The sequence below is a fragment of the Sipha flava genome, unplaced genomic scaffold (genome assembly GCF_003268045.1).
Source record: "Sipha flava isolate LNK unplaced genomic scaffold, YSA_version1 242_pilon_pilon, whole genome shotgun sequence".
In the NCBI taxonomy this organism is placed as follows: Eukaryota; Metazoa; Arthropoda; class Insecta; order Hemiptera; family Aphididae; genus Sipha; species Sipha flava.
In genome coordinates this window covers 393,427-417,148 of record NW_020272890.1, presented here as the reverse complement: position 1 = coordinate 417,148, position 23,722 = coordinate 393,427, and the positions used below count along the sequence as shown (strand labels likewise).

At 27.9% G+C, this 23,722-nt stretch overlaps 3 protein-coding genes and 1 long non-coding RNA gene across 5 annotated transcripts; 1 reads left to right on the top strand and 3 right to left on the bottom strand.

The window, feature by feature from the left end:
• Positions 1-5,742: 5,742 nt before the first annotated feature.
• Positions 5,743-7,043, bottom strand: LOC112684162 (AP-3 complex subunit sigma-1). Its single transcript, XM_025555516.1, has 5 exons — positions 6,905-7,043; positions 6,739-6,830; positions 6,405-6,588; positions 6,054-6,161; positions 5,743-5,986 (listed from the first exon to the last, which is right to left on the bottom strand). Exons 1-5 carry the CDS (start codon positions 6,971-6,973, stop codon positions 5,864-5,866), a joined length of 576 nt encoding a protein of 191 aa, XP_025411301.1. The 5' UTR covers positions 6,974-7,043; the 3' UTR covers positions 5,743-5,863.
• A 5,072-nt stretch (positions 7,044-12,115) lies between these two features.
• LOC112684165 lies at positions 12,116-12,789 on the top strand. The gene is made up of 2 exons (XR_003148655.1): positions 12,116-12,153; positions 12,303-12,789. It is a non-coding gene; the product is annotated as an uncharacterized LOC112684165 (long non-coding RNA).
• A 2,734-nt stretch (positions 12,790-15,523) lies between these two features.
• Positions 15,524-19,911, bottom strand: LOC112684152 (protein scarlet-like). The gene is made up of 14 exons (XM_025555501.1): positions 19,555-19,911; positions 19,274-19,472; positions 18,662-18,710; positions 18,502-18,551; positions 18,282-18,415; positions 17,828-18,219; positions 17,607-17,766; positions 17,497-17,528; positions 16,798-16,903; positions 16,499-16,723; positions 16,307-16,430; positions 16,003-16,108; positions 15,828-15,928; positions 15,524-15,739 (listed from the first exon to the last, which is right to left on the bottom strand). The coding sequence occupies exons 1-14, from the start codon at positions 19,561-19,563 to the stop codon at positions 15,564-15,566; spliced, it is 1,863 nt and encodes a 620-aa protein (XP_025411286.1). The 5' UTR covers positions 19,564-19,911; the 3' UTR covers positions 15,524-15,563.
• A 266-nt stretch (positions 19,912-20,177) lies between these two features.
• LOC112684155 (transmembrane protein 115) lies at positions 20,178-21,931 on the bottom strand. 2 transcript variants are annotated; one of them, XM_025555509.1, is made up of 3 exons: positions 21,024-21,931; positions 20,766-20,940; positions 20,178-20,491 (listed from the first exon to the last, which is right to left on the bottom strand). In XM_025555509.1, the coding sequence occupies exons 1-3, from the start codon at positions 21,730-21,732 to the stop codon at positions 20,314-20,316; spliced, it is 1,062 nt and encodes a 353-aa protein (XP_025411294.1). In that variant the 5' UTR covers positions 21,733-21,931; the 3' UTR covers positions 20,178-20,313. The 2 variants fall into 2 exon arrangements, with proteins under 2 accessions (XP_025411294.1, XP_025411295.1); XM_025555510.1 differs by having other exon boundaries at positions 20,766-20,944; positions 21,028-21,931.
• Positions 21,932-23,722: the final 1,791 nt, after the last annotated feature.

Genomic DNA, 23,722 nt, shown 5'->3' with positions numbered 1-23,722 from the left:
GGGGTGCTCAAAAAAAAAAAGATTGTTACACCTTTCTATTTATTTAAATTAATATTTTCTATTTGATTTATTGGTGCTAACTTTTTTTTCATACATCAGTATTTATTAAATATAAACTTAAAAATAACAATAATTTCTTACATATATTGTAACTGTAATTTTCTTGGCTGTTTTTCATTGAATTCTTCAATAACTTCCTCTGGAGTAATTTTAATATCCCTATGAATATTAAGAAGCATAAGTCCATTTAATCTATCCTCTCCTATTGTTGATCTTAAATATGTTTTTGTTTGTCGAAGTGAGGAAAATATTCTTTCTGCGGTGCAAGTGGTAACTGGTATAACGCAAATAATTTTTAGCAATTCCTTTATATTAGGATAAAATTCAGATGCATGAGTCAAAGCTTCTATAGCAGTTTTAGGTTTATCTAATTGGGATTTCCAAAATTGTTTCCACAAAGTAACTTCACCTCTAACCTCTTCTATCGAGCCAATTAGATCATCGATATAAAATTTGGCCGATTTAATAATTTTTTCGATATCTGTATTGTTACGTGCCAACCGTTTGATCCGTTAATTCAGTTACAACGTCTCAGTCAACGCTTGTGTGGAAGTGTAGTCAGGAATAATTAAGACTTCTTTTTAAAATAATTAAATTTATTTAACTTATAAAAATTATTCTAACTACAAATTTTGTAAATATTCTAGTGATAGAAATTATTTAAGTCCTAACAATTGTACTTATAAAATAATTGGAAATATTTCTAAGTCCAGACCATAACATACACTGACGTGAAGGTGCTCAGTGCAGCATAGACAAGACTCGTCTCATTTGCCCTTGTTTTCGGGTCCCTTTTATATGTGATATTGTATGTGTGTGTGTAAAATCCCAAGTGTGTGTGTGTAAATGAATAAGATAATAAAATAAGATAATTCCTATAAATTGTGAGTGTGTGTGTGCGTTAATGATTATAAAATATGATAATTTCTTATTGATTTTGCATGTGTGTGTATTACATAATTACTGATGCAGGGATACAGGATGTGGTCAACCACCCACGTATCTGTGACTCTAATATTCATATTCTTATTTAAACAGATAACCATGTGAACGATTTAACTTATTCACACGCCCAGTTTCGATGTTCATGAGAACCTCTTATAATGTGTGTTTTTATATTATGTGACTACGCAATACGCGACAGTATCTTCAAGTAGGAAAAATGGTATTAAATATTGTAAATACATAATCGTTTCGTGTCCGTGACTTAAAAATCTATTTTTGATATCTGATATTAAATTATTTAAATTCCGATAACGGAATAACCGATATTATTTATTATTATTATTATTATTTTGAAAAATAAGAAATAACATAATTTATAATATAAATTTATTTTGTTGGTGGCCAAGGCGACAGGGGGGTGCCCGAGCACCCATAGCCCCCCCCTGAATCCGTGCCTGTCTTCTAAGACCGTGGCATAGAGTATTCTATGTCGATAGTAGTATCACAATTATTACTATAATACAGCAGAATATAATACCTATTATATATAGCGTAAAACCACAATGTAGATAATTTTATTTACATCGTGCGTAAAACGAAAGGTGAAAGGTAACGTGTTTTACGTAACATAATATTCATGAATCATGATTAACTATAACTATATTATAGATCGATCAGGTCCAATGATTAAGTTATACACTTGCATAACCACAAATTATATTAAATTAAATTTCAAGCAGCGGCGTATTGAAACTTACTTCTAGGGGGGGCTCAAATGTTTTATTTAATTCAGGCTCAAAATTCACAAGTAAAATTTTTGGTAATATTTTTTACTATGGACCTGTAGGTATCGAGGTCTTGCGATGTAGAAGAAACGTGATTTTAATTATAAATAAAGGCTCCCAATATGCGGTCTGCCAAAATGGACGTGGTTTACCGTAATATTATTAAAAGTATAAATAAAAAAAAAACTAAATTTATTAAGGATCCACAAAGCATAATTTCATACCTCTAAGGAAAGCATCAAAAATATTATCAGTTTGATTTAATCCTCACCACCAATACTCGGCTAAGTAACTCGGCTAAGAGGTCTTCATTAGTACATCACATTTTTTTAACGATTTTGAGTAAATAATAGTTAATAATAGTAATAGTTAATAGTAAAAGTAAATAATAATGACTGGAGATTCCCAGCTATAGGTAGAACACTTAACATTGATAGACTGCATACTATACTCATATTTATAGTTACGTAGCACACAAAACGGAGGTAGACCGCATATTGGGAGTTAGCCTAAATAATGAAGTCTTTATTTAATAATTAGTTTATAACAGTGCTCGAATTGGGAAAAATTAAGTAGAGGAGCTCAGTCCAACGATTTTAAAACTACGTTTCACGTGCGCAATTATTAGACACAGACCCGTGGGAGGCTTCGTCCCTCTCCCCCCTCCACCAACCGTAAATATATTTTGAATACCACTTTTTAGCTAAGCAAGTATTTAAATTCCATATATAATACATTTTGATAGCAATACCAATATCCTACATGTTACAGTAGAAAATAAAAACAAAATAATAATTAACATAATTGTAGACGATCAGGCAGTCTCATGAATCGAATGATATAATCATATATTTGGTTTTTGTTTTTATCTATTTTCACTCTTTAGTGCGGGCCACGGCCTTAGAAGATTAGTCTATGGTCGTTGTGCGGGCATTTATTTTTTTCCGAAATGACGATATCGCCGATCGCCAATATTAATAGCAAACCATACAATGTATAAAGTATAATACACCAAATTCATAAACATTGCTATTTATATTTTTCCATAAATGACGGCGTTGTCCTTATCATAAACACCATATAATCTTTAATTATAAAAATAGTTTTGATATTATAAATCGTAAAATTCGTTTTCTAATTGACGTAAATTAAAATTCAAATAAAAATTATTTTGGACATCAATTAGGATGAACGTCTCCCCGTTCCGGTGAAAAAATATAGTTGAGGTACGCAAAAAAAAAAAAATAGTAGAGGAGCTGCGTACCCCTGCGTACCCCCCCCCACAATTCGAGCACTGGCTTACAGTAATAATAAAAACGTGGTCAGGCAAGCCGTTGCTTAGCACTCAAGTAGTGTAATTTAACGGTCATGCGCGAGATACCTGCCGTTGGCTGAGTCGACGGTTCGCATCGCCGGCGGCGGCCAGACCGGTTCAATCGCGTTCTCGCGGACGTCGATAGAGACGCCGTGGTCGTTGTGATAACGACTGTGACAGACCTGACAAAAAGCTCAATTCAGTATTCACAGCTACGCGTAATTTGAATTCGTTATAAAATGATCAACATTAAAAAGAATTTGAAATGTATACCTCACATATAATCGATTCCTTAAATACGGATTCAGGGGGGGATACGCCCCTGATTTTAAGTTATTTCGTTTAAAATCGAAAAAATTCAACTTAATAAATATATCACTATTTATTTATAATTATAACTATAGTTTAGGTTGTATGTAGTAGCCATTCTAGGACTTAATTCATATTTGCGCCTAGGAGTAGTTTATTGAATATGTTTGAATTGATCAGATAATTCTTTTTGATTAATATAATTATTCTTTATACTTCTGTTCGCATATATAAGTTATAATAAATTAATATAGATTTGTCCATCTAGAAATTAGGTGTCAGTTAATGTACCATTAATAATACTATTGACTCAGGGGCGTATTTATGAGGGGCCGAGGGGGTCCGGGCCCCCTTCGAAATGAAAAACACCATTGTTAAAGATTGTTATTTTTAACATGCATATGTCTTAATGCTGGGAATTTCTGAAAATTTGTCGCGACACTGAGAATGTTGCTTATGCGATAATTTAAAATTTTATATTTATAAAATATGTTTATTCTTTTGAGAAAATATGTGGTGAATTTTTAGTGACTCTAATAAAAAATTTGTTTATTACAATGTAGTTTTAATACTTTTAAAAAATAATAAATCATTAAAAAAATTGAGTTTCTTATTTCTCTGATAGTGTAAAGATAGTCGAGAAGTCTTATAGTGTTAAAGTAATTTTTTTCGTAATAGTGTGCTTCCTCCTTCGCTTCAACACAAAAATCAAATACATAATCGACCCCCTCCGAAATGAAAACCTATATACGTCACTGACTACAAAATCATAACAAATTAAGATTTTATTGTTGAGGGAATCGGTGGCGGATAGTTATTTTTAACCAAAATATCCAATTTTTATTCCATCATACTGATCGATATAATAATGCGATAATACTTTTTAAAACTGATTTGAATTTGTAATTATGTTTACTTAAGATTGGTCAGTCTATTTTCCCCAATTTCACCTCCCTAACAACTAAAAATTTAGTTAGAATATTTTGAAATTTTGGCATTTTCAAACGTTGATTATTCGGAATATAAATCAGAAATCTTAAAATGTGAATTGACCGATCTCAAAAAGACATAACGAATTCAGATTAGTTTTCAAAAATGTTATCGCATTATTGGATCAATCGGTAGGATGGACCAAAAATACAAAGTTTTAGTAAAGAAACACACGTTTTGAATTGTTCATGCGTGCGACAGTGACTTGTACTGCAAGTGCCGCGTACGGAAGAGTTCCTCGCCACTACCATTCCTTCAACTATATCGCATCCCACGGTCTGCGATAGATAGATTATAAATCTTAATTATACAATTCTAGGTATTACTACGGTACAATTATAAAATTTATAATAAGGTATCTTGCATATATTGATAATTTAGTATGAATGAAATATAATAAGTATAATAATATAACATGAAAATATGAAATATTGTTCATTTGAACTTGACCTCACGTCATCACTACACTTGGACTTGGTATATGTATTTTTACACTAGAGTAAAATAGTAAAATTTTTACGTACTTTTTAGTCACTTAGATTTTGTTTTTATAAAACGTGATTTGTTTTATTTCTAATAATTTGGTAAAGTGGAAAATAAAAAACAAAAACTATCCAAAGTGAAAAAAATTAAAATATATGATATAAATATTCAAATCTTTTTGGCCTTTTTTGGAAATTACCAGCAATAATATTTATGTTACATAATTATTTTTATAGTTTTTTTTTTTTTACTAAAATAAAATTTTAAGTTTTTTCTAATAACAAATAAATAAGATAGTGTTAAACTGTAATTCAATATATTTATTTTTAATCCAATAATCAAAGATTTATGTTCAATATACATTATACATAAATATAAAAAAAAAAATATTCGTTCAAAATAAACTTTCAATAGCCATTAACTTGAGAACAAAAAAATAAAATAAATAATAATAATACAATGTACATAATTGGTAGATAATATTCCTGTAATAAACAGTTATTAAATAACTTCACAAAATGTAGAAAATTGAAAATCATCAACATGATTATCAATTATTAAAATGTATACTATAAGTTATTCAATACTTGTTGAATATAAGCATATTAATTAAATTAAGAATGCTGATTTATATTTTAAAATTAATTTATAGCTATCAAATTTATATAGTTTAGAAAACTAATGCATTTGTTTAGTTTTTATGTTATTGTAATAAATTTAATATGAAAATTGAAAACCGTTAATAATTATTTTTATATACAATCTATTAATATTTATATGGAATGTTGACTGCAATGTTTCATTGAAAAAATTAAACTCTAAAAATGAGCAAAACTAAAAAAAAAAAAGGTTGAACATTCTCTAACATTTTAAATTTAGTTTCTTATCAGTATATAACAGATATTTGTTCATTTTTTTATTATCAATTTGTATAGTTATGATAGGCTTCAGAACAAACCAATTTGTTCCTCGAATGTCAGAACTTCAATTCTTTAATAGCTTGTGGCAGATCTGGAAGTTTTATATCTTTCAACTGTTGTGGTATATTCATGTTTTTCATGGCTGAAACTGCTCTGGAGGGTGCACCAGCTAATCCAGCCTATCGAATGAATATGTTTATTAGTTAGCTAAGTATTGATAATATTTAAAATTATAACTATATTTACTTCTTGTTTCTCTAATTTGTTTTGTTCTTCAATCCTTGAAAGTATTTCAGTCATATTAGTTTCTAAAACCATTCCACCCATCACTAATTCATTTAAAATATAATGAATCTAGAAACATATGATTTTAAATTATAAAGCATATTAAGTTAATGAGATATGTAAAAAAAAAAATAATCATCACAATTTAAAATAGTTCATTTTTATTTTATTAAAAATAAATAATTAAATTAAAAATAAATAATCTGCATTATATAGAACACAAAGAAAAATATATTCTCTATGACCAAAGAATATTTTTTTTTCATTTCTACAAACATATCATAAATATTCAGTGGTTGCTCAATAAATTACCTTATCAACATGGAATATGAGATCAAGCTCACAAACATTTTCAAAACATTTATCAAGTGTTTCCACAAACACTTGTATTAAGTCAAGAATACCCAATTCTGATTCTGATGAATCTACACAAAACACAAAGTATAGTGTTGCATAATGGCGATAAATCAATTTGTAATCTGATCCTCCAATAAGACTAAAAACATAAAAGATAAAATAATTAAGAATGAATGTTTTACAACACAATAATTAGAATACCAATGAAATCTGATCTATAAAAATAATTTACATAATTTTCAATGAAATATCTGTACCCTTAATAATATTGTATTAATTTTATAAGTACCTTCCACCTTCTAGAAAGTTGCACACATTATCATCCCGTTTAGAAACCAATTGAAAAGTTTCCTTAATTATCTGCTGTTGCATATCTTCATTCTATAAAAAATTTACAGACATAAATTACTTTATTTTATGATAATTATGTATATATATACTGAAAATTTTCATACAAAGTATTGATAGAATTTGGAAAGCCTAGGCTTTCCATAATTATTGAACACCAAAATAGCTTTGATCATAATTATTTATTATACTTCAAATTGTAAACAGATATTAATAACATAATGCATCTGATTAAATCAAGAACAATTAAATAAAAAATATATTAACATGATTATTAAATATAGAAAAAAAAATTTTCATTTAGCCACTAAATTACATTTCATAATAACAAAACACGCAAAAATTCAAATTTTATAACTAGTTACAATGTACAATTAGTGAAGAAGTGAAGATTTGGTTTAGTCTTGGAAAATGGTACATGTGTTATCAACATTTATCAGTATTATTAAAACAGTGTCGGCACTTTTATTATATAACATTTCATTTTTAGTGAAAATATATTGGGAAGATATTATATTTTATTATATATTTATACTTATTAATGATTACAGATAAGTAAATAAATAACTCAAAACACTATTCCTATACTTTTTAACTCTTTTAATATCTACTATTAATCGTAAACTGCTATTTTTTCTCAATTATCTACTAATGATATTGCTATTTTAAAATAGTGATAAATAGCAGCTATTGGTAATTTGTAAACACTGATGATAATATAATGCTTATTGCTAATTTTAAACATATATGTATTATATACATATAATTTTAAAGTATACATACAGATTATAGGTATAAATGTATAATGTTTATATATTAATAATATTAACAAACTTTAACAGAAATGTTTAAAAAAAAGATATAAATTTATTAACTAATGAAATTTATCTTATAATAATTTTATAAAATTTTCAGATAGGTGTTGATGGGCCAGCAATATACAGTGGTCGCCGCTTATAGTGTTCACTGGTTATAAGAATCAGCTGCTTATAGTGATAAAAAATGCCTGGAACGAAACAAACAGTCGTTATAAGTGCATTTTTTGTTGTTTACAGTGTTCAGATTTTCAGTTATTGTGATCAGAAATATAAAATATAAGTATAATTTACAATAATATCACCTCTTTTTGTATATAGGAAAAACGATTACGAATGACAATTATCTTAATCGTGAACTTTAATCGAACTAATCTTATCTAATGTAACCCATGTAATAAGCGACACTTCATATTGTACAATCATACATGTTTGAAACCGATTTTGTTTTCACAAGCATAGGCGGTACTAGACCCTCTTGGTAGGGGAGGCAGGAAATATTTTAAGTAAAATATTTACACTATTTTGTCTAAATCTTTAGACTAGCAATACTATAAAAAAAGTATTTTATTGATAACTATTTTAACTTATTTCAAATAAGATTATTTTGCTAAATGAATAATACACTTACAAATATCTACATTTATATTATTTTATCTTATACAATTTTAAAATAATAACATACAACAATTTACCTGTGATGGTTCTTATAGGCGAACCCAAAGTGATACATTTGAGTGTGCCCTGTCATTTTTTGATTATTTTTTCAAAATATAAAGGGGAGGCTGTAAACTCGTACGTGTAGACCGTGTTATGATTTAAATTCTAAAAATAAAGGCTTCGTTAATGATGTAAAATAACGATTGGTAAAATATACACGTAATTATTATTTCAGATTTATTCTGAACACTTGCAATATTACTTACAAAAAACTAAAATTTAATTAATGTGTATGCACATATATTCTCAATTGTAATTATTCAATTTTTTTATTCGCATAATTTACATTAGGGTGTGCCAAGGCACACCTAACCTAACCGCCTATGATGGTTCTTGTATGAAAAAGTCGTATAAAGTTTTTATTTTTTTACTTTGGTTTGCGTTTATAATTTTTATTAAAATTAATATTATCCAAAAAACTCAAGAATATTAAATAAAATACACACTTCAAATCAGAGTATAAAATCATACAAAACGTTTGTGATACAGATAATAATAAAGTAATAATATTGGTTCATGATTTGTCAATAATAAAAATAAATTATAATATTCAAATGTTGACGCAAAAAATCTTTTCAGCATATTTACATGAATGGCTTCCACGATTGTAGATAATAATATTATTACTTACAACCATGCAGACTCTAAATAAGCATGTAATATGAAGCGTTACCAACCAATATTTGAAATATATAGGGAGAGTAAGAACTCGCAGGGGGGCAGCCGCCTACCTTGCCCCTTCCGTAATACCGCCTATGCTCACAAGTACCGATATTTTTACACTTTATACCCAGTTTGTTTTCGTCCGTCGTTCAGTGTATTGTTTGTATAGTATGTAGTTTTATACTGTATTATGGCTGGAAGGAGCACGCTTTTAATTAGTGAAAAAAAATGTATTTTCGAGTCGCCGCTTATAGTGATTTCCGGTTATAATGATCACAGTTCTCTCGAACGAAAGTGATCACTATAAGCGGTGACCACTATATTAAATTAAAAAAAAACTAAACTCCAAAGGGGGGGGGGCAACAAGGCGAACTACCTATAACCACCATTGTTCCACGCATAGGCGCAATTTGGAGGGGCTTGGGTGTGCTTAGCACCCCAATTTTCGAAATTAGCACCCTCAAATTTGTTCATGTTAATTTACCTTTAAATACTCATTTCTCATTATGTATAGAAAAACAGAATTTTTATTGTATAAATATATAAATTTATTATTTAAATAATGATGGTGGAAGTTCGTCCTTCGTCTCTTTGGTCCTTGAACTGGATAATAGTAATAGGTAAGGATGCCAGATTTTGAAATTCCTAAACCTAAACCTATCGAACCTATCGAATGACTTTTTTTATTTTGATATGAAAACAAAATAAGTATATTAAAAGTTATTTTCTGTCAGCTTCTATTAACTGGGATAATTTGAATGATCGGCCGGGACACCGGGACGTGTGGCAAGCCTAGTAGTAAATATATTGAGTTTTAAAGAAATAATAAGTCATTTCTTTATCAAAACGGTTCTGAGCAAAGGTTCAGTATAAAAAACAACGATTTATAAGTATATTTTACCATTTTTAGTCTAATTATCGGTAGGTTCTTTTTTTATCAACCTATTTAACATTTTACTGTCTGACGAAGAAAATTATTTATTTTTTAACCAAATATTTATTATTCAAAGTTTCATTATGATTGGATGGAATACATTTTTTTAGTAAACATTTAATGTTAAAAATTGATGTAAAAACAGTAAAATACGTAAAAATCGTAGGTGTAAAAAAGCACGCTTATGAAATTTCAGACTAACGATTTTTTTAATAAATTTTTAGTATCGGTAAATAAGTAAGTACTTGTATATGAGTTAAATGATATTACATTTTCACTTAATATCCAAAAATAAAAATTTTATTACATAATGACTTTCAAAAAATTAGGTATTTTTAAGTTCTAAATTTAAATCAAATGCGCTTTTTGAAAATTTTATTAAATATGAAAAAACATATCTTTGCTATAAGGTAAGAGTTTCAAATTTCTAGCTACATTACTTTTGGAATTATGACTAAATAACTGTAATCTGAAAAGTGAAAGTCTTATTTATAGCGTATTTTTATCGCTTCAGGTCAGTTTTTTCCTCACGCCTGGAAAAACTGTTAAAATTTAAAAATATTATAAAAAATTACCTATCTAAAGTACTACCACATGCCAATTTAAAATCTAAAAAATTCCTAGAAAAAACTTTTGGACCAATATTTCTATCCAAAAAAGTGTTAAAAAAATAAAATACAAACATCATTATATTACCATAATATTCTTACCGAATCGCTTCACTCAGAATCTAAATGTGATCATGTGATGAAACATTTGTGTTTACAGACGGGTAATTCGTTGTATGCGCAATAAAAATATTAAATCAAAGTGAACAATTTAAATTTAGAAATATTTAAATATTTACCAAATATTTTAGTAACTGTTGAATTATACGGGTTGCCGGTGTCTATAACTATAAAGGAATATGAAAAAAATAGAAGGGCTTCAGCCCCCCCAGTGTTTTCATTGAAATTGCGCCCCTAGTTCCCCGGTAGTACAATATACTATAGTAAAATAGATGAATAGTATAGTGCAGGGGCGTATTTTTGGGTTGGCGAAAAGGACGATCGCCCCTCCCCCCTTGAATCCGTATTTATCGATCATATGTAAGATAAACATTTCAAATTTTTTAATGTAGATCATTTTATAACGATACTTAGTGTCCATATCCAGTGTTGGGAATAGATAATGCAAAATATATCTAGATAAAGATAATAGGTAAAAAAAATTGAAATGAAATGAATCACTAAAATATTACATAAAAAAAAAAAAATGAAAATCGCTCTGAACATATCAGGTTCTGTATGAATACAGAATACATAAAAAATTATTTTAAGTAAACAATATTGTTTTCCATATAATATTAATTTGATGATTTTCATTATTCTATAAGTAATTACGACTTTACGGGTTCCAAAAGTGAAGTAATGACTATTCAGCGTATGAGTTACATGTGTATACTAAAATCTAATACCCACTATAATTGGAACTTTCATGAAAAAATAAGAAATTAAGTTTAAAAATACCAAAAATATTTTCTTGACATGAAAATACAAAAAAAATGTCATACCAAGAAATAATAATTACTTATTAATAATGCATGAATTATGATTACGGATACAAAATCTATATGTATAAAAGAAAGTCGTTATTTACAGAATTTATAATTCAAGAACGGCTGGACCGATTTTGATGATCTCTAATTTCTTGGAGTTGTCTCTGTATATGAATAAAAATAACTCTAATCTTGGCAAGAATACAGATAATTATCTAGGTAAGTAAAAATTTTATCTTAGATAAGTAATTAGATAACTTAGCGTTATTTATCTAGATAAGATAAAATATGACAAAAAATCTATCTAATTTAAACATTTTTTTTAAGTTCAAGCGATTGCAATACATACATAAACCAAACATAGTTCTTAATTTTAACTGTTATATTTTGACTATTTATAACTTTATAATTTAATTAGTACTAAGTCTTTTAATTTTTTTTTATGACTATTATTTTAGTTTATACTATTGAAATTTATATATTTACCTATTTATTATTTTGTGCTTGTCGGAGCCATATGCTAATAATAATTATAAATAAATCTGTTATATATAATTTTTGTATTGTTATCTGTTTGAATAATATGGATAGTAAAAAAGATTGGCGTTATGGAAAAAAACCAAACCCTTATTATCTAAAAGGAAAAAAAAAGAAATATTGATGCACTGAAAGGATTAAAAAAAAAAAGTAAGTACATGGATTTAAAATTATTTAAATATATTCAATTTTCAAATGTTTTCGCCGAGTGAAAAATTTATAATATAATATTTGATAAAAATTTACGACATTTAAATTAACATATTGTTTAATAATAAAGGTTATACTTTATTTTCAAGGTACAAAATACACTAGATACTAGTGATATTACACCAAATAATTTAATAGATAATTCACTGAACATGCCTAACTTAAATATATCTACTGTCAAAAATAATGAAACAGTTAATTCCTGGAAAAGGTTAGAAGGAAGGAGAATAATTGATGTGAAATATGTTTTTGAAAGTATTCAATCAATAAAACATTTAAGATTTGATTGCACATTTCGTGACTTAAAATTCTCAAAGGAAACAAGGAGTGGATCTTTTGGTTCGTTTTATTTTGATTGCAAAATGTATGATGCACAAGAAATTGTAAAAAGTGAAAATCCCAATGGCCAAATTGTTAATGTAAATATGACCATGGTTTCTTCTATAGTAAATACAGGACAAGGATACTTATAACTCGAAGAGTTTTCGGCTACAATGAATATGCCTAATATGTCTAACAAATTATATCAAGATTGTCATAATAATATTTTTAAACACCTTAATGATTTGGTGTGGACACGACGAGACAAAAGATTCTTTAAATCAAGGTATTAAACTAACAACTAAAAAGTAATAACTTATAACTAATATTACTAAGAGTCTTAAATGATCATCAATGTAAAATATCTAGGTAATTATGATAATTATTTATAAAAAAATTAATATATTTTTAGGAAACTAAAGAATTATGTAAATTGTTAGCAAAAAGTAATGAGGAATTTAAAAAATAATTAATCTTAAAACCAATTACTTAAGTCATATAATTCAAGATGAACTTATAATAATATATTTACGGTTTCTCGCTGCTTTATGTCGTTTGTCAATAGTACACATCCACGACCCGCAGCCGTTTAATAATAATATTACCTATATAAAAATAAATAATAATGTGACCTGTATAGCTCTGAAGTTTTAGGAGCTAATAAGGCAATATATGCATACAAATATGCACGAAAAAGTTGCAAAATATGCATTGAATATACAAAAAACTGTACCTAATAAATACGCAAAAAATGTATTCTGAAATTAAAAAAAAAACATATTTGATGTTGTTAACAATCAATAATATACACAAAAACTGCATTATAGATTTTAAATTTTTTAACATACAGAACAACAGTGGCGTAGCCAGGATTTTTAAATGGGCGGGGCTAATCACTTTTTTTGGATAAGTAAGGTAAGAGAGGATATGAGAATTCACCCTTAACCCTCCCACCATCTACCACCAAGTTTCTAAACGTAATTCTAGCATTTTAGTATAGTTTTAAAAATATTTATTAATATATAATTTATAATAATAATAATAATTTTGGTTTCAGTGTTCAGTCACTTGCTCCATTCTGACAGCTGGATTCTCTTAGGCGAATTTCCGGCAAATTCAGTTATTATTTCACTTTCATCGAATTGCTCTTTTTTATTTATATTAGCCATAGCTAACCCATTCAATCTGTTTTCCGACATGGTGCTTCTTAAAAAAATTTTTAGCAATTAAGTGCTGAAAATGTTCTTTCCGGAGTGAAAAAGGTAACTGGTAACGTGGTGAATAATTGTAAAAGTATTTTAATGTTAGGTCGAAGATTAGTGCGATGAGAGAGTGAATCAAGAGCAGAATTCGGTTTTGGAATAGTATTTTGACTCCATTGTTGCCTCCATATGAACAGGTCAGCTCTGATTGTAGATGAGGTATCATCATGGAGATCTCGGACATATATTTTAGCAGCTTTTATAATATTTTTATCGTCATACATATTTAAATTGGCTGGAATAAGTCCTTCAAGTGGCAAAACATCAATATGCTTTTGATTAAAACGAGCATTGATTCTATTAAATAGTCAAGATACATTATACATATAAACACGGCCCATGGGGGAGGCTATAGCCCCCTTAGCCCCCCCCCTGGCTACGCCACCGCAGAATAATATACAATTCCAACAACTTCCGAACCCTAGTGACCAGTAATTCACTATATATTATAAAACAATAACTGCTATACAGCGCGTATAGATAGGAACATAGAGCGCAGCGATCGTTTACCATAGTATAAATGTCACGACAAATACCGACGTTGTACGAGCAATCCCGAACGAAACACACTAACGCTGTGTCCTACGTGTACGCGGTGAACGCGAATTTGTGACTAAACCATATTCAGATATTTTTTACTTTTTTTTATATGCAGTATATTTTGAAGTGAGTTGTGCAAAGGTTATGCGGTATATTTTACACGTTTATGTTCTATTCTTTTAAAAACAAAAATAACTAAAAATGTCTTTTAGTCTTGAAAAACAATTGTTAATACCTATTGAAAAGTGCTGAAGTGAAACATTTAATATACTTTGTATTACATTTATTCCAAAGAACACATTCATTTTTTGTACCTCAGATATAATGAGCTCCATATTGATCATACAACAATATTTAATATATAAATATATAATACTATTATAATTAAAATACTATATATTATAATTTAATAATATATATTACCCGTTTACCTATTCGTATCATAAAATAGTCGTATAAAAATTAAAAAAAAATAATTTATAATAATAAATCGTAAATTATAATAGAAATATTTTGACGTCTGTTCGCTTAAATGCGCGACCAAAAACAAAACAATTTGATTTTCAAACCGTGCGGCGAACGCGATCGAATTAATTCGTTCGCGTCACCCGCGTTTATTGCGTACATTGGACAATCTAATCTATATTTATATGTTTGATAATTTTATTTGCCGCGTCGCCCGCATCACAACACCTTTGCCGCGTTCACATTGGACACAGCGTAAGGCTAGGTTCACATGGAGAGCGTTAAACGCGCGTTTTTAGTCAGTGTTCACATGAATTACAGATTTTGCGCGTTTAAACTATAGTAATAACTATAACTAGTAACTATAGTCGTAAATATTATATAGTAGACAACTAAATATTTATCACAACTATAACACATAGTTTATATTACATACATAATTAGGTGTTGCCTATCATATAATAACTGCCCCATTTTCTGCTCCATATTGTATACTATACTTGAAGTTCAAGAGTTTTTTTTAGTTATTTAGTTATCCAATATGCTCAGTAATATTTTCATCACATTTTTTCAATAATTTTATTGATTAATTTAATTTGGATTAATTTAATATTAAAAATTAAAATTAGTGAATAACAAAAGTTATAACTAAAAACACATTTCAATAAATATAGTTCTTAAGTTTTTTAATTACAGTTTGTTATTATATATTTTAGACCAAATAACACAAAAGAAGATTTTAAATTTATTTAAATATAAAAGCTAATAGGCAGGTTGTTTTTTCATTCGTCTAAGTATTCCTATATATCCAAATATATTTGCTAAAACACTAAATATAAGTAACGCCATTAAGTCAAAATACATGTCATTGCTTACAAAACCATACTTCAATAAAACTGCTTTTCCGCTGTCCAAGCAATTAGCAATATCTGTACATGCTATAAATATACAAAAAAAAAAAAAAAAAAATTCAATTAATGTGATAGATTTAACAATTATATATTTCAAATTAATAAATATGCTTACGTAATGATTTTATTTTATCCCAAAATAGAGTAGATATTGTTTCACAACCAAGAAAAAACAAAGATAAGTACCTCAGGGAAAATAGCACTTTTGGCAAAGATCTAAAATAAATATAAAAATCATTTGATTTATAAAATAAAATTACAATGGCACTAACAATGAAATTTCAATTTACCTAAACGATAAATATGCACCACTGAGAGGCAGTGCTAAGTACTCATATGCTATTGAAAACACAATAGCTTCTTCTACACAACTAAAGTATGCTGACAACAGACTTCCTATATTAATAATAACATTATTACAATTCTGTTATACTAAAATTTCATAAGATTCATAAGATTCATTAGCTTTTCAGTGAAATGAAAAAGAAAAATATAATTTAAAAATACTTGAATCATTCAATTTTGAAAATATTTTGATTAAAATTAATTTAATAATTCAAAAATAGAAAATATTATTTTAATTCATTTAGTTACCATATGAAAATGAAGCAAGTGCTATTATAAAAAATACCAATAATTGCATATAAATCCATTGAACACCAACTATCCAAAATATGACAATACAATAAAACAATATTTTTACCATCAGCCAAATAATCTATTAAAACAAACATATCCTTAATATATTTAAAAATGTAAGATGATGTACTCAATATTTTGACTTACAAGTATAATTAATTCGGATACATAGTATGCACTTAATGAGTAAACTTTATTGCTAACTTCTCGATGAACAACTGAGAACTTTATTTGATGAGTGGATATAGCAGAATAATTGAATTGAAAAACCGTGTTAATAACCAAGCATAACCAAAAGCCTTCCCAATTTTGAACTGCTTTGGTATCAAATTGTAAGTTTGCATAAGGTGTAGCAACAATAATACCTAAAAACTTTATTAGAAACACATATTGTTTTATCTCTTTACACAAATTAATTTTATTGTACACAAAAATTTAAAATTCACCATTAATGTTCCAAACTCCAATAAATGTTGCTTGTAATTTCTAACAAAACATGTGGTAGATCTGTACAGTAAAAGCAGAACCTGAAGAATCCAACTAAGCTTCATCCTGATACATAATAAATTAAACTCAATATTTAGTCAACAAATGAACAGTACATACAGCTAGGGATTACAAAAATACAAATATAAAAATTTAGGGCTGTATATGGTATTATGTGAACGATAGAACATTGAGCTATTTGTTAAAAGCGACTGGAAAGTGTTAGTTGGTTATTTTATTTTCTTTAATCCAAATAAATTTTACATAGTAAAAATGTAAGCTTGGGGGGTTACCTGTAATAAAATCAATACTATTCTAATCTATGAAATAGGTACTAGTATTTATGTAATATTTTAAACAATTTAAATCATGTAAAAATGATTGTTGAAGTTGTATAATCAGTATATTATAATTAAAAAAAAGATTTTTAGGTTTTATATCTCAAGTACGTATTATTAAATCATTAATTATAGTATAACTATAATTTTAAATTGGTGTTGTTATTATTTAAGTCATTTAATTTGTTTTATATTAATGTAGTTATAAATTGAAGTATAAATTTAATTTTAATTGCAAGTAATTCATTGAATGGAATAATATTTTATTGCACTACTGCTTGGTTTGCTTATATCTTGAACTAGCCCAGTTAATAGACTTACGTTTGTAAATGATGTTCGTATTCCGACTGAACCTAAATAACAGATAACATATTTTTTCTTTTTCAATTGTGTACAGTAAAATACTATTGTAATAAATGTTTTCAACATACATCCTTATTGAATGAGTTGTACTTGATATCCATCTGTTTAATGGTTGACGATATTTCACACATGTTATTTACATTATTTTTATCTAATACATTATCCGAGTTCAAAATCGATATAATAAAATCAGCTTTATTATATGTAGCAGGACAAATGTAGCTATAACTAATACAAATTGAAACAATAATCATTTGTTGTGTAAAATACAATAGCTTCAAGATTTTACTTTTTAAAAACATCATTTACTAAGGATACAGGTCCTTGATATGCTAATCGTCCATTTGTTAAAAGTAAAACTTCTTGAAATTGATCGAATAAACCAGATGCTGGTTGATGTATGGTACATATAACAATTTTTCCGCTATGAGCAACTCTTCTTAAAGTGTTTATGATATGTGCAGCAGCATAACTGTCAAGTCCAGTAGTTACTTCATCGCAAAATAGAATGGGCGGATCATTTATAAGTTGAACAGCTAGAGCTACTTTTTTCCGCTCTCCACCAGATAAAAAACATAGTCTAGTATTTAGTGTTTTATTTAAACCCAAATGAGCTACAAGATAATCTATGCGATCTTTGATTACTTTTTTAGAAGAACTAGAATCCATTTTTAATCTAGCCTGTACAAATATAACATTTGTTATAATATTAATTAAGGTACCTATAAATAAATTACTCTCACCATTAGCTTGAGTTCTTCCAGAACAGTTAACTGGTCAAAACTTATATCTTCTTGAGCAACAAACCCAGATATTTTTATCATTATATCTTCAGATACTGGACGTCCATTCAATAAAAGTTCTCCTTCAAAATTCCCTTTAAAAATATATTAATACAAAACAGTTACCCATTTTTATGTTATTGATTTGTTTTGATTTTTATGTGATACATAATATGTATACCTTTTGTCCGGTGACTTATTGTAGCCATTAATGTAGTCTTTCCTGAACCACTGAAATTAAAGTAATCAAAATAAAACACACATATTATAAAGTATCAAATATAAACTATAAAATAAACACAAAAAGCCATTAAATTTAATTATTTAACATAATTACCAACCTTGGTCCCATGATTCCCAATAGAGTACCACATTCAACATTACCACTGACTATAAAACAAAATTATAATCAATTCATACATTCATTTTATACTGTACAGACTTAAAATACGTAAACAAAAACGTTCAATTTTTGTTGTAAATATAAATAAAATATTTGAATAGTAAAAAACATTTTTAAGAAGTATGTAGCAGCTGAAAAAATTCAGTAAAATTAAGCCCCTCAAATCAATTAAAATATTTAATATTCAAACTTATTATTTTACTAAAAAAAATATACTATGACAAATATCACAGAATAGTTAAAAGAAGACTACATACATTGTTTAAATAAGTGAGATTATTTAAAACTGGTTAATTTTATGCTTGCATCAAAAAAAATTATATTTGGTATTCATGCCTTACCTAAACGCAAGAAAATCTAGCTAAAATATAATGTTGAATAAGTGAGGATTTGATAATTTTTTTTAAAAATTGCATTCACGGAAATAACTTAAAAATATTAGTAAATAAAGATGACTTAATTTACATTAGGTGGATTAAGATATCTCTAATTTAAGCTTATGCCTCCTATGTTCTTTCAGATATTAATATACCACTATTGTTGTTCTTACCATTATTTAAAATTTGTTTATTAATGACCTCACTTAAGCCAAATAATTTAGGAACCTTCTTTGTAACTGTAACATTCAACTGTTTCCATGACAGTACCAAATCAGGTTTAAACAATTCCGTTGAATAATTGCTATCTTCACCAGCAGTGTCATTCCAAGCCTGCCACATTTCATTGTACCTCAAATCTAAGGTTTTTTTCTGTAAATAAAAATTATATAAGAAATAATTTAATTGGATAAATTATTAACTGAAAATGTATAAAATAAATATAATCACTTACGGTCACCATGATGAAACACCTAGCATGAGCTATAATGCACTAAAAAGTAAATAAGGTATGTTGATGCTTAAACATATCTCTGAAAACTTATCGAACTGATGATAACCTTGGACTTTATAAGCCATTTTTGGATAAATTAGCTCTTTATTTTGAGGAAAATTTAATTTAATTACTATAGGTCATAAATGTGTATTACTGCTATTAATATTTTTCTTAATTATACTTATTTTAAGACAAGACTTGGATAGTCCATTTTTTGTTTTAGTATTCAGATGGTCCAATCATGATCATGCATTCAATTATGTGAACTTTCAAGAAATAACATCCTATGAACAAATTCTGTTAGTGTAGGAATTAGTAAATAATAACCTTTAACCTAGAAAGATAACTTTTTCAACACAAGATAAAATTATAATTAGTTATTTTATTATCACAGGCTTAAATATATTTGTATCAATAAAATTATACAAAACTCATAAGATAAAATAATTATAATGAAGACCCGGAATAGGTTTATGTAACATAAAATATGTAATCATTTAGTAAATTAATCAATTAATATACCCTAGTTTACCTATTTACAATATAAACAACATATTTACAACAAATTATTATATACATTAGATAATGGATGCCTAGATTAATATTTTCAAAGTACAAATAAACAGTGTTGTACATTTCTACATATTCTAAGTCCATGTTTAGTATATAATTAATAACAATATTGTATCTATATATTTTAATTGAAAATTAATTTTATTACGTTGTTTTATTTGAAACCATCATATTACTAGATGATGCTTGTGTTGACTGTTCTGAGTCTCCAATTGATATAACTACTGAATCTCTTCTCTCAGAATCCACATTATTGACTCTTGGTGTACCTTTATTTGTAGTATCAATTAAACGGCTATTAAGAGCTTTCAGCGCTAACAACCTAAAACAAGTTATTAAAGGTAAAAAGTCATTATAAAATCTAAGTATATAATAATATTATATCGATTAATGCATTGTATAAAAATATATTAATTTATCATAGACAAATATTAATATATTCTATATCCATATAGAAAATTTTCCATAGATAATTATTTAAATCTTGATTAATAATTTAAATAATAATAAAATCATTTTATAGAAATCATACATATTTTTTCAGTCAATTTTAATTCATGATTAAACTATATAGGATTATTTCTTAATTTACATACTTTCTTCTATCCATGTCTTGTGATCTGATACCAGGTAGAGCAACAGTTATACCAGTTGGAGCACTAGCAATATCTACTCTACGTACTGTTTTCCTGCATATACCAGCTTTTACAAAAACACTATATACTGAATTGGAAAGTACTGAGATTGGAGGTTGAATAATAACTGGAAAAAAGCTTAATAAACAGAAAATAAAATTAGGTTAATGGTTATATTATATATAATATATACATAATATGTATGTAATCAAATATTTTAGCTGGCAAAAGTGAAATTATCGGCCATATCTCCTCGAGTTCCATTAGTGTGTCTCTGATAGAATCTTAAATATGTCCAACTTGTTAACACACCACTGACAACCATAGTTGGTTTGGTGCCATCAACAAAGCCTACAAACCAGAGTATTAATGCGACAAATATAGTAAACAATGGCACATTGCGATTGGTAATGCGACCCGCTGGCGTGTCCAATACAGGGCTGTCGGGCATAATCTGCTTAACAGCTACGGTGACGCCAGCCAAGTAGCCAGCCAGCCCACGTACATGAACCGAAAACAACAGCTCTGGGTTCCAAGTGAACATGTACATGATATAGTAGAAGATGGCACACGCCAGTGCCACACCAATATTGACGACGGCAAAGAAGATAAGCACATGCAGTTCACCCCACAGTGGTTCGATGAGCTTGCTGCAGACGGCCACCACAGCTACGTCCAATAGTACTTGCCATAAGTGCGATTCAAAGAAGCAGAACGTGAACGGCGTCCAGAGCCAAAACGACGGCGGGAATAAGTAACCGGGCGTCACACCGAACACCGTAGATGTTCTAGACCAGAACGAAAAGAAATAGCACACGGACAACATGCACGATATGATTTTGATGCACAGCCCGGTATTGTTGAATAGCAGTTCGGTATTCTGCTTGATGTGTAGAAAATTCTTACGCACTTTATTGAACAAGGACATTGCACGACTGATACCGCGGCAGTGGAAATATATTTTGATGCGAAAGGAATCTAACTTACAAAGAGCATAATATCATCAAATTATTTCAGGGTCGCTTCCTCGTCGTAGATATAAATATAGGTAATATTATTATTACTATTACAATATGTGTAATATTTTTCGGCACTTCTAAGGCCAATTCGCACTGATAATGTATTTTTTGAAAATTTCTGTTATCTCATGATGTTATCAGCCACGTTTTATCACATGTTACTTCGTTCATCACGACCGTGATTACTAGAAAAGGGTGACCAGACATCACGTTTAAAACGGGATTGTTCCTTTTTTGATCATCACGTCCCGTTGTCTCGATAAACTTCAAATGGGACGCTTTTTATCTCGTTTTTAGAAGATTGTTCCGTTTTAATCCCGTTATTTCCATATTATATATAATATAATGTATTAATGCTTGTAAATAAAATATCTATATATGAAAAAAATATAAAACAGTTTTCCTCGTATATTTAAAACGTGAAATCAGTTAAAAATAACAGATAACAGTTTTCGTGAAATGAGCGTCAAGTCTCGATGCCGACGAACTATAAAATTAGCGATAAGCATAAGACATGTTGTATGGCATAATATGTAGTTCTACGAACTAAAATTATATATTATATTACTTATAAATTTATAATTAATGTTATTATATTATATTATAGTCGTTAATCGGTAATAGTTTTTGGTAAACGCTATTAACAGTCGATCCGAGAACTCCTTTCCGTGAAGTCGTTATATTTTGAAATTGACGCGTATCTATAGAGATTTTTATTTGTTGGGGGAGGGAAGGTTAGGTTAGGTTAGACTAACCTAACCTAGCTGTCTTGTTTTTTTATTTTCTTAATATTGTCACCCTATACTAGAGTAACAGCACGATTATAGATAATTGTAATAGCCTTTTGACTTACCTGTCTAGGGCTTGAATTTTAATGCATTTTTGACGTTTTTAATGCATTTCTTAATTTTTACAATAATACAATATTGTATTTAAACACAATACTTACCAAAATGTTATGTTTAATAGACTTGAACTTAAAAAATTAAATTAAAAAAGTATTTAGGCAATTGCAATACATTGTAATTGTATTGTTCATTAGGTAATACAAATTAATAATATATTTACAATTGCTATTTTTGTATGCACAGTAGAACCTCGATTATCCGAAATAATTGAGCCCGCGCCTAGTTCAAATATGCAAAAGTTCGGATATTGGAAATATAAAATAAAATTTTTTTATAATATTATGTATTAATTATTTATTATTTTTATAATTAAATATTTATTATTATTATTAATATTTAATTAGAATTATATACATTACATTATCAGAAATACATTACATTATTAGAAATACATTACATTTACAAATTTTATTTATTATATTTTTTTGAAAAAAATTATCAATTTTAATTTAACGATGAGCTGCAATGTGCTTTTCTGCAGCCAAGTCTTGCAAACGTTTAAGTAGAAGTAATTGTGTTGGACAACATTCAGCCTGTTTTTCAAACCACTCAAGATCAGTTTCAAAAGCATCAAATGCTTCAGCAGATGTTGATCGTTTTGGTGTACCTATACTTTCTTTACTACTGTCGTCATTTTCATCATTTTGCAACGAAGAAATGATTTCATCGCTATCTAATATTTGATATCCTAGATTATTTACATCAGTTGCTAACCAATCAACAGCGTCATCATAATTACAGTCATTAAATTCTGAAATTTCATTAAATAAATCAACAAAATCATCAAGATTATTTAGATCAGTTTCTTCTTCGGCTTCTAACTCCATAGAAGCAATCCACAACTTCTTCCAAATATTTCGTAAGTTTTCCTCAGTCAAATTATCACAGGCATCTGCTGCCATGTAAAAACAGTGTTTCAAATTCAATAATTTTGAAAATGCATCAACACTCTCTTCAGTGCCTTCATTTAATAAAAGTCTCCACAACATTT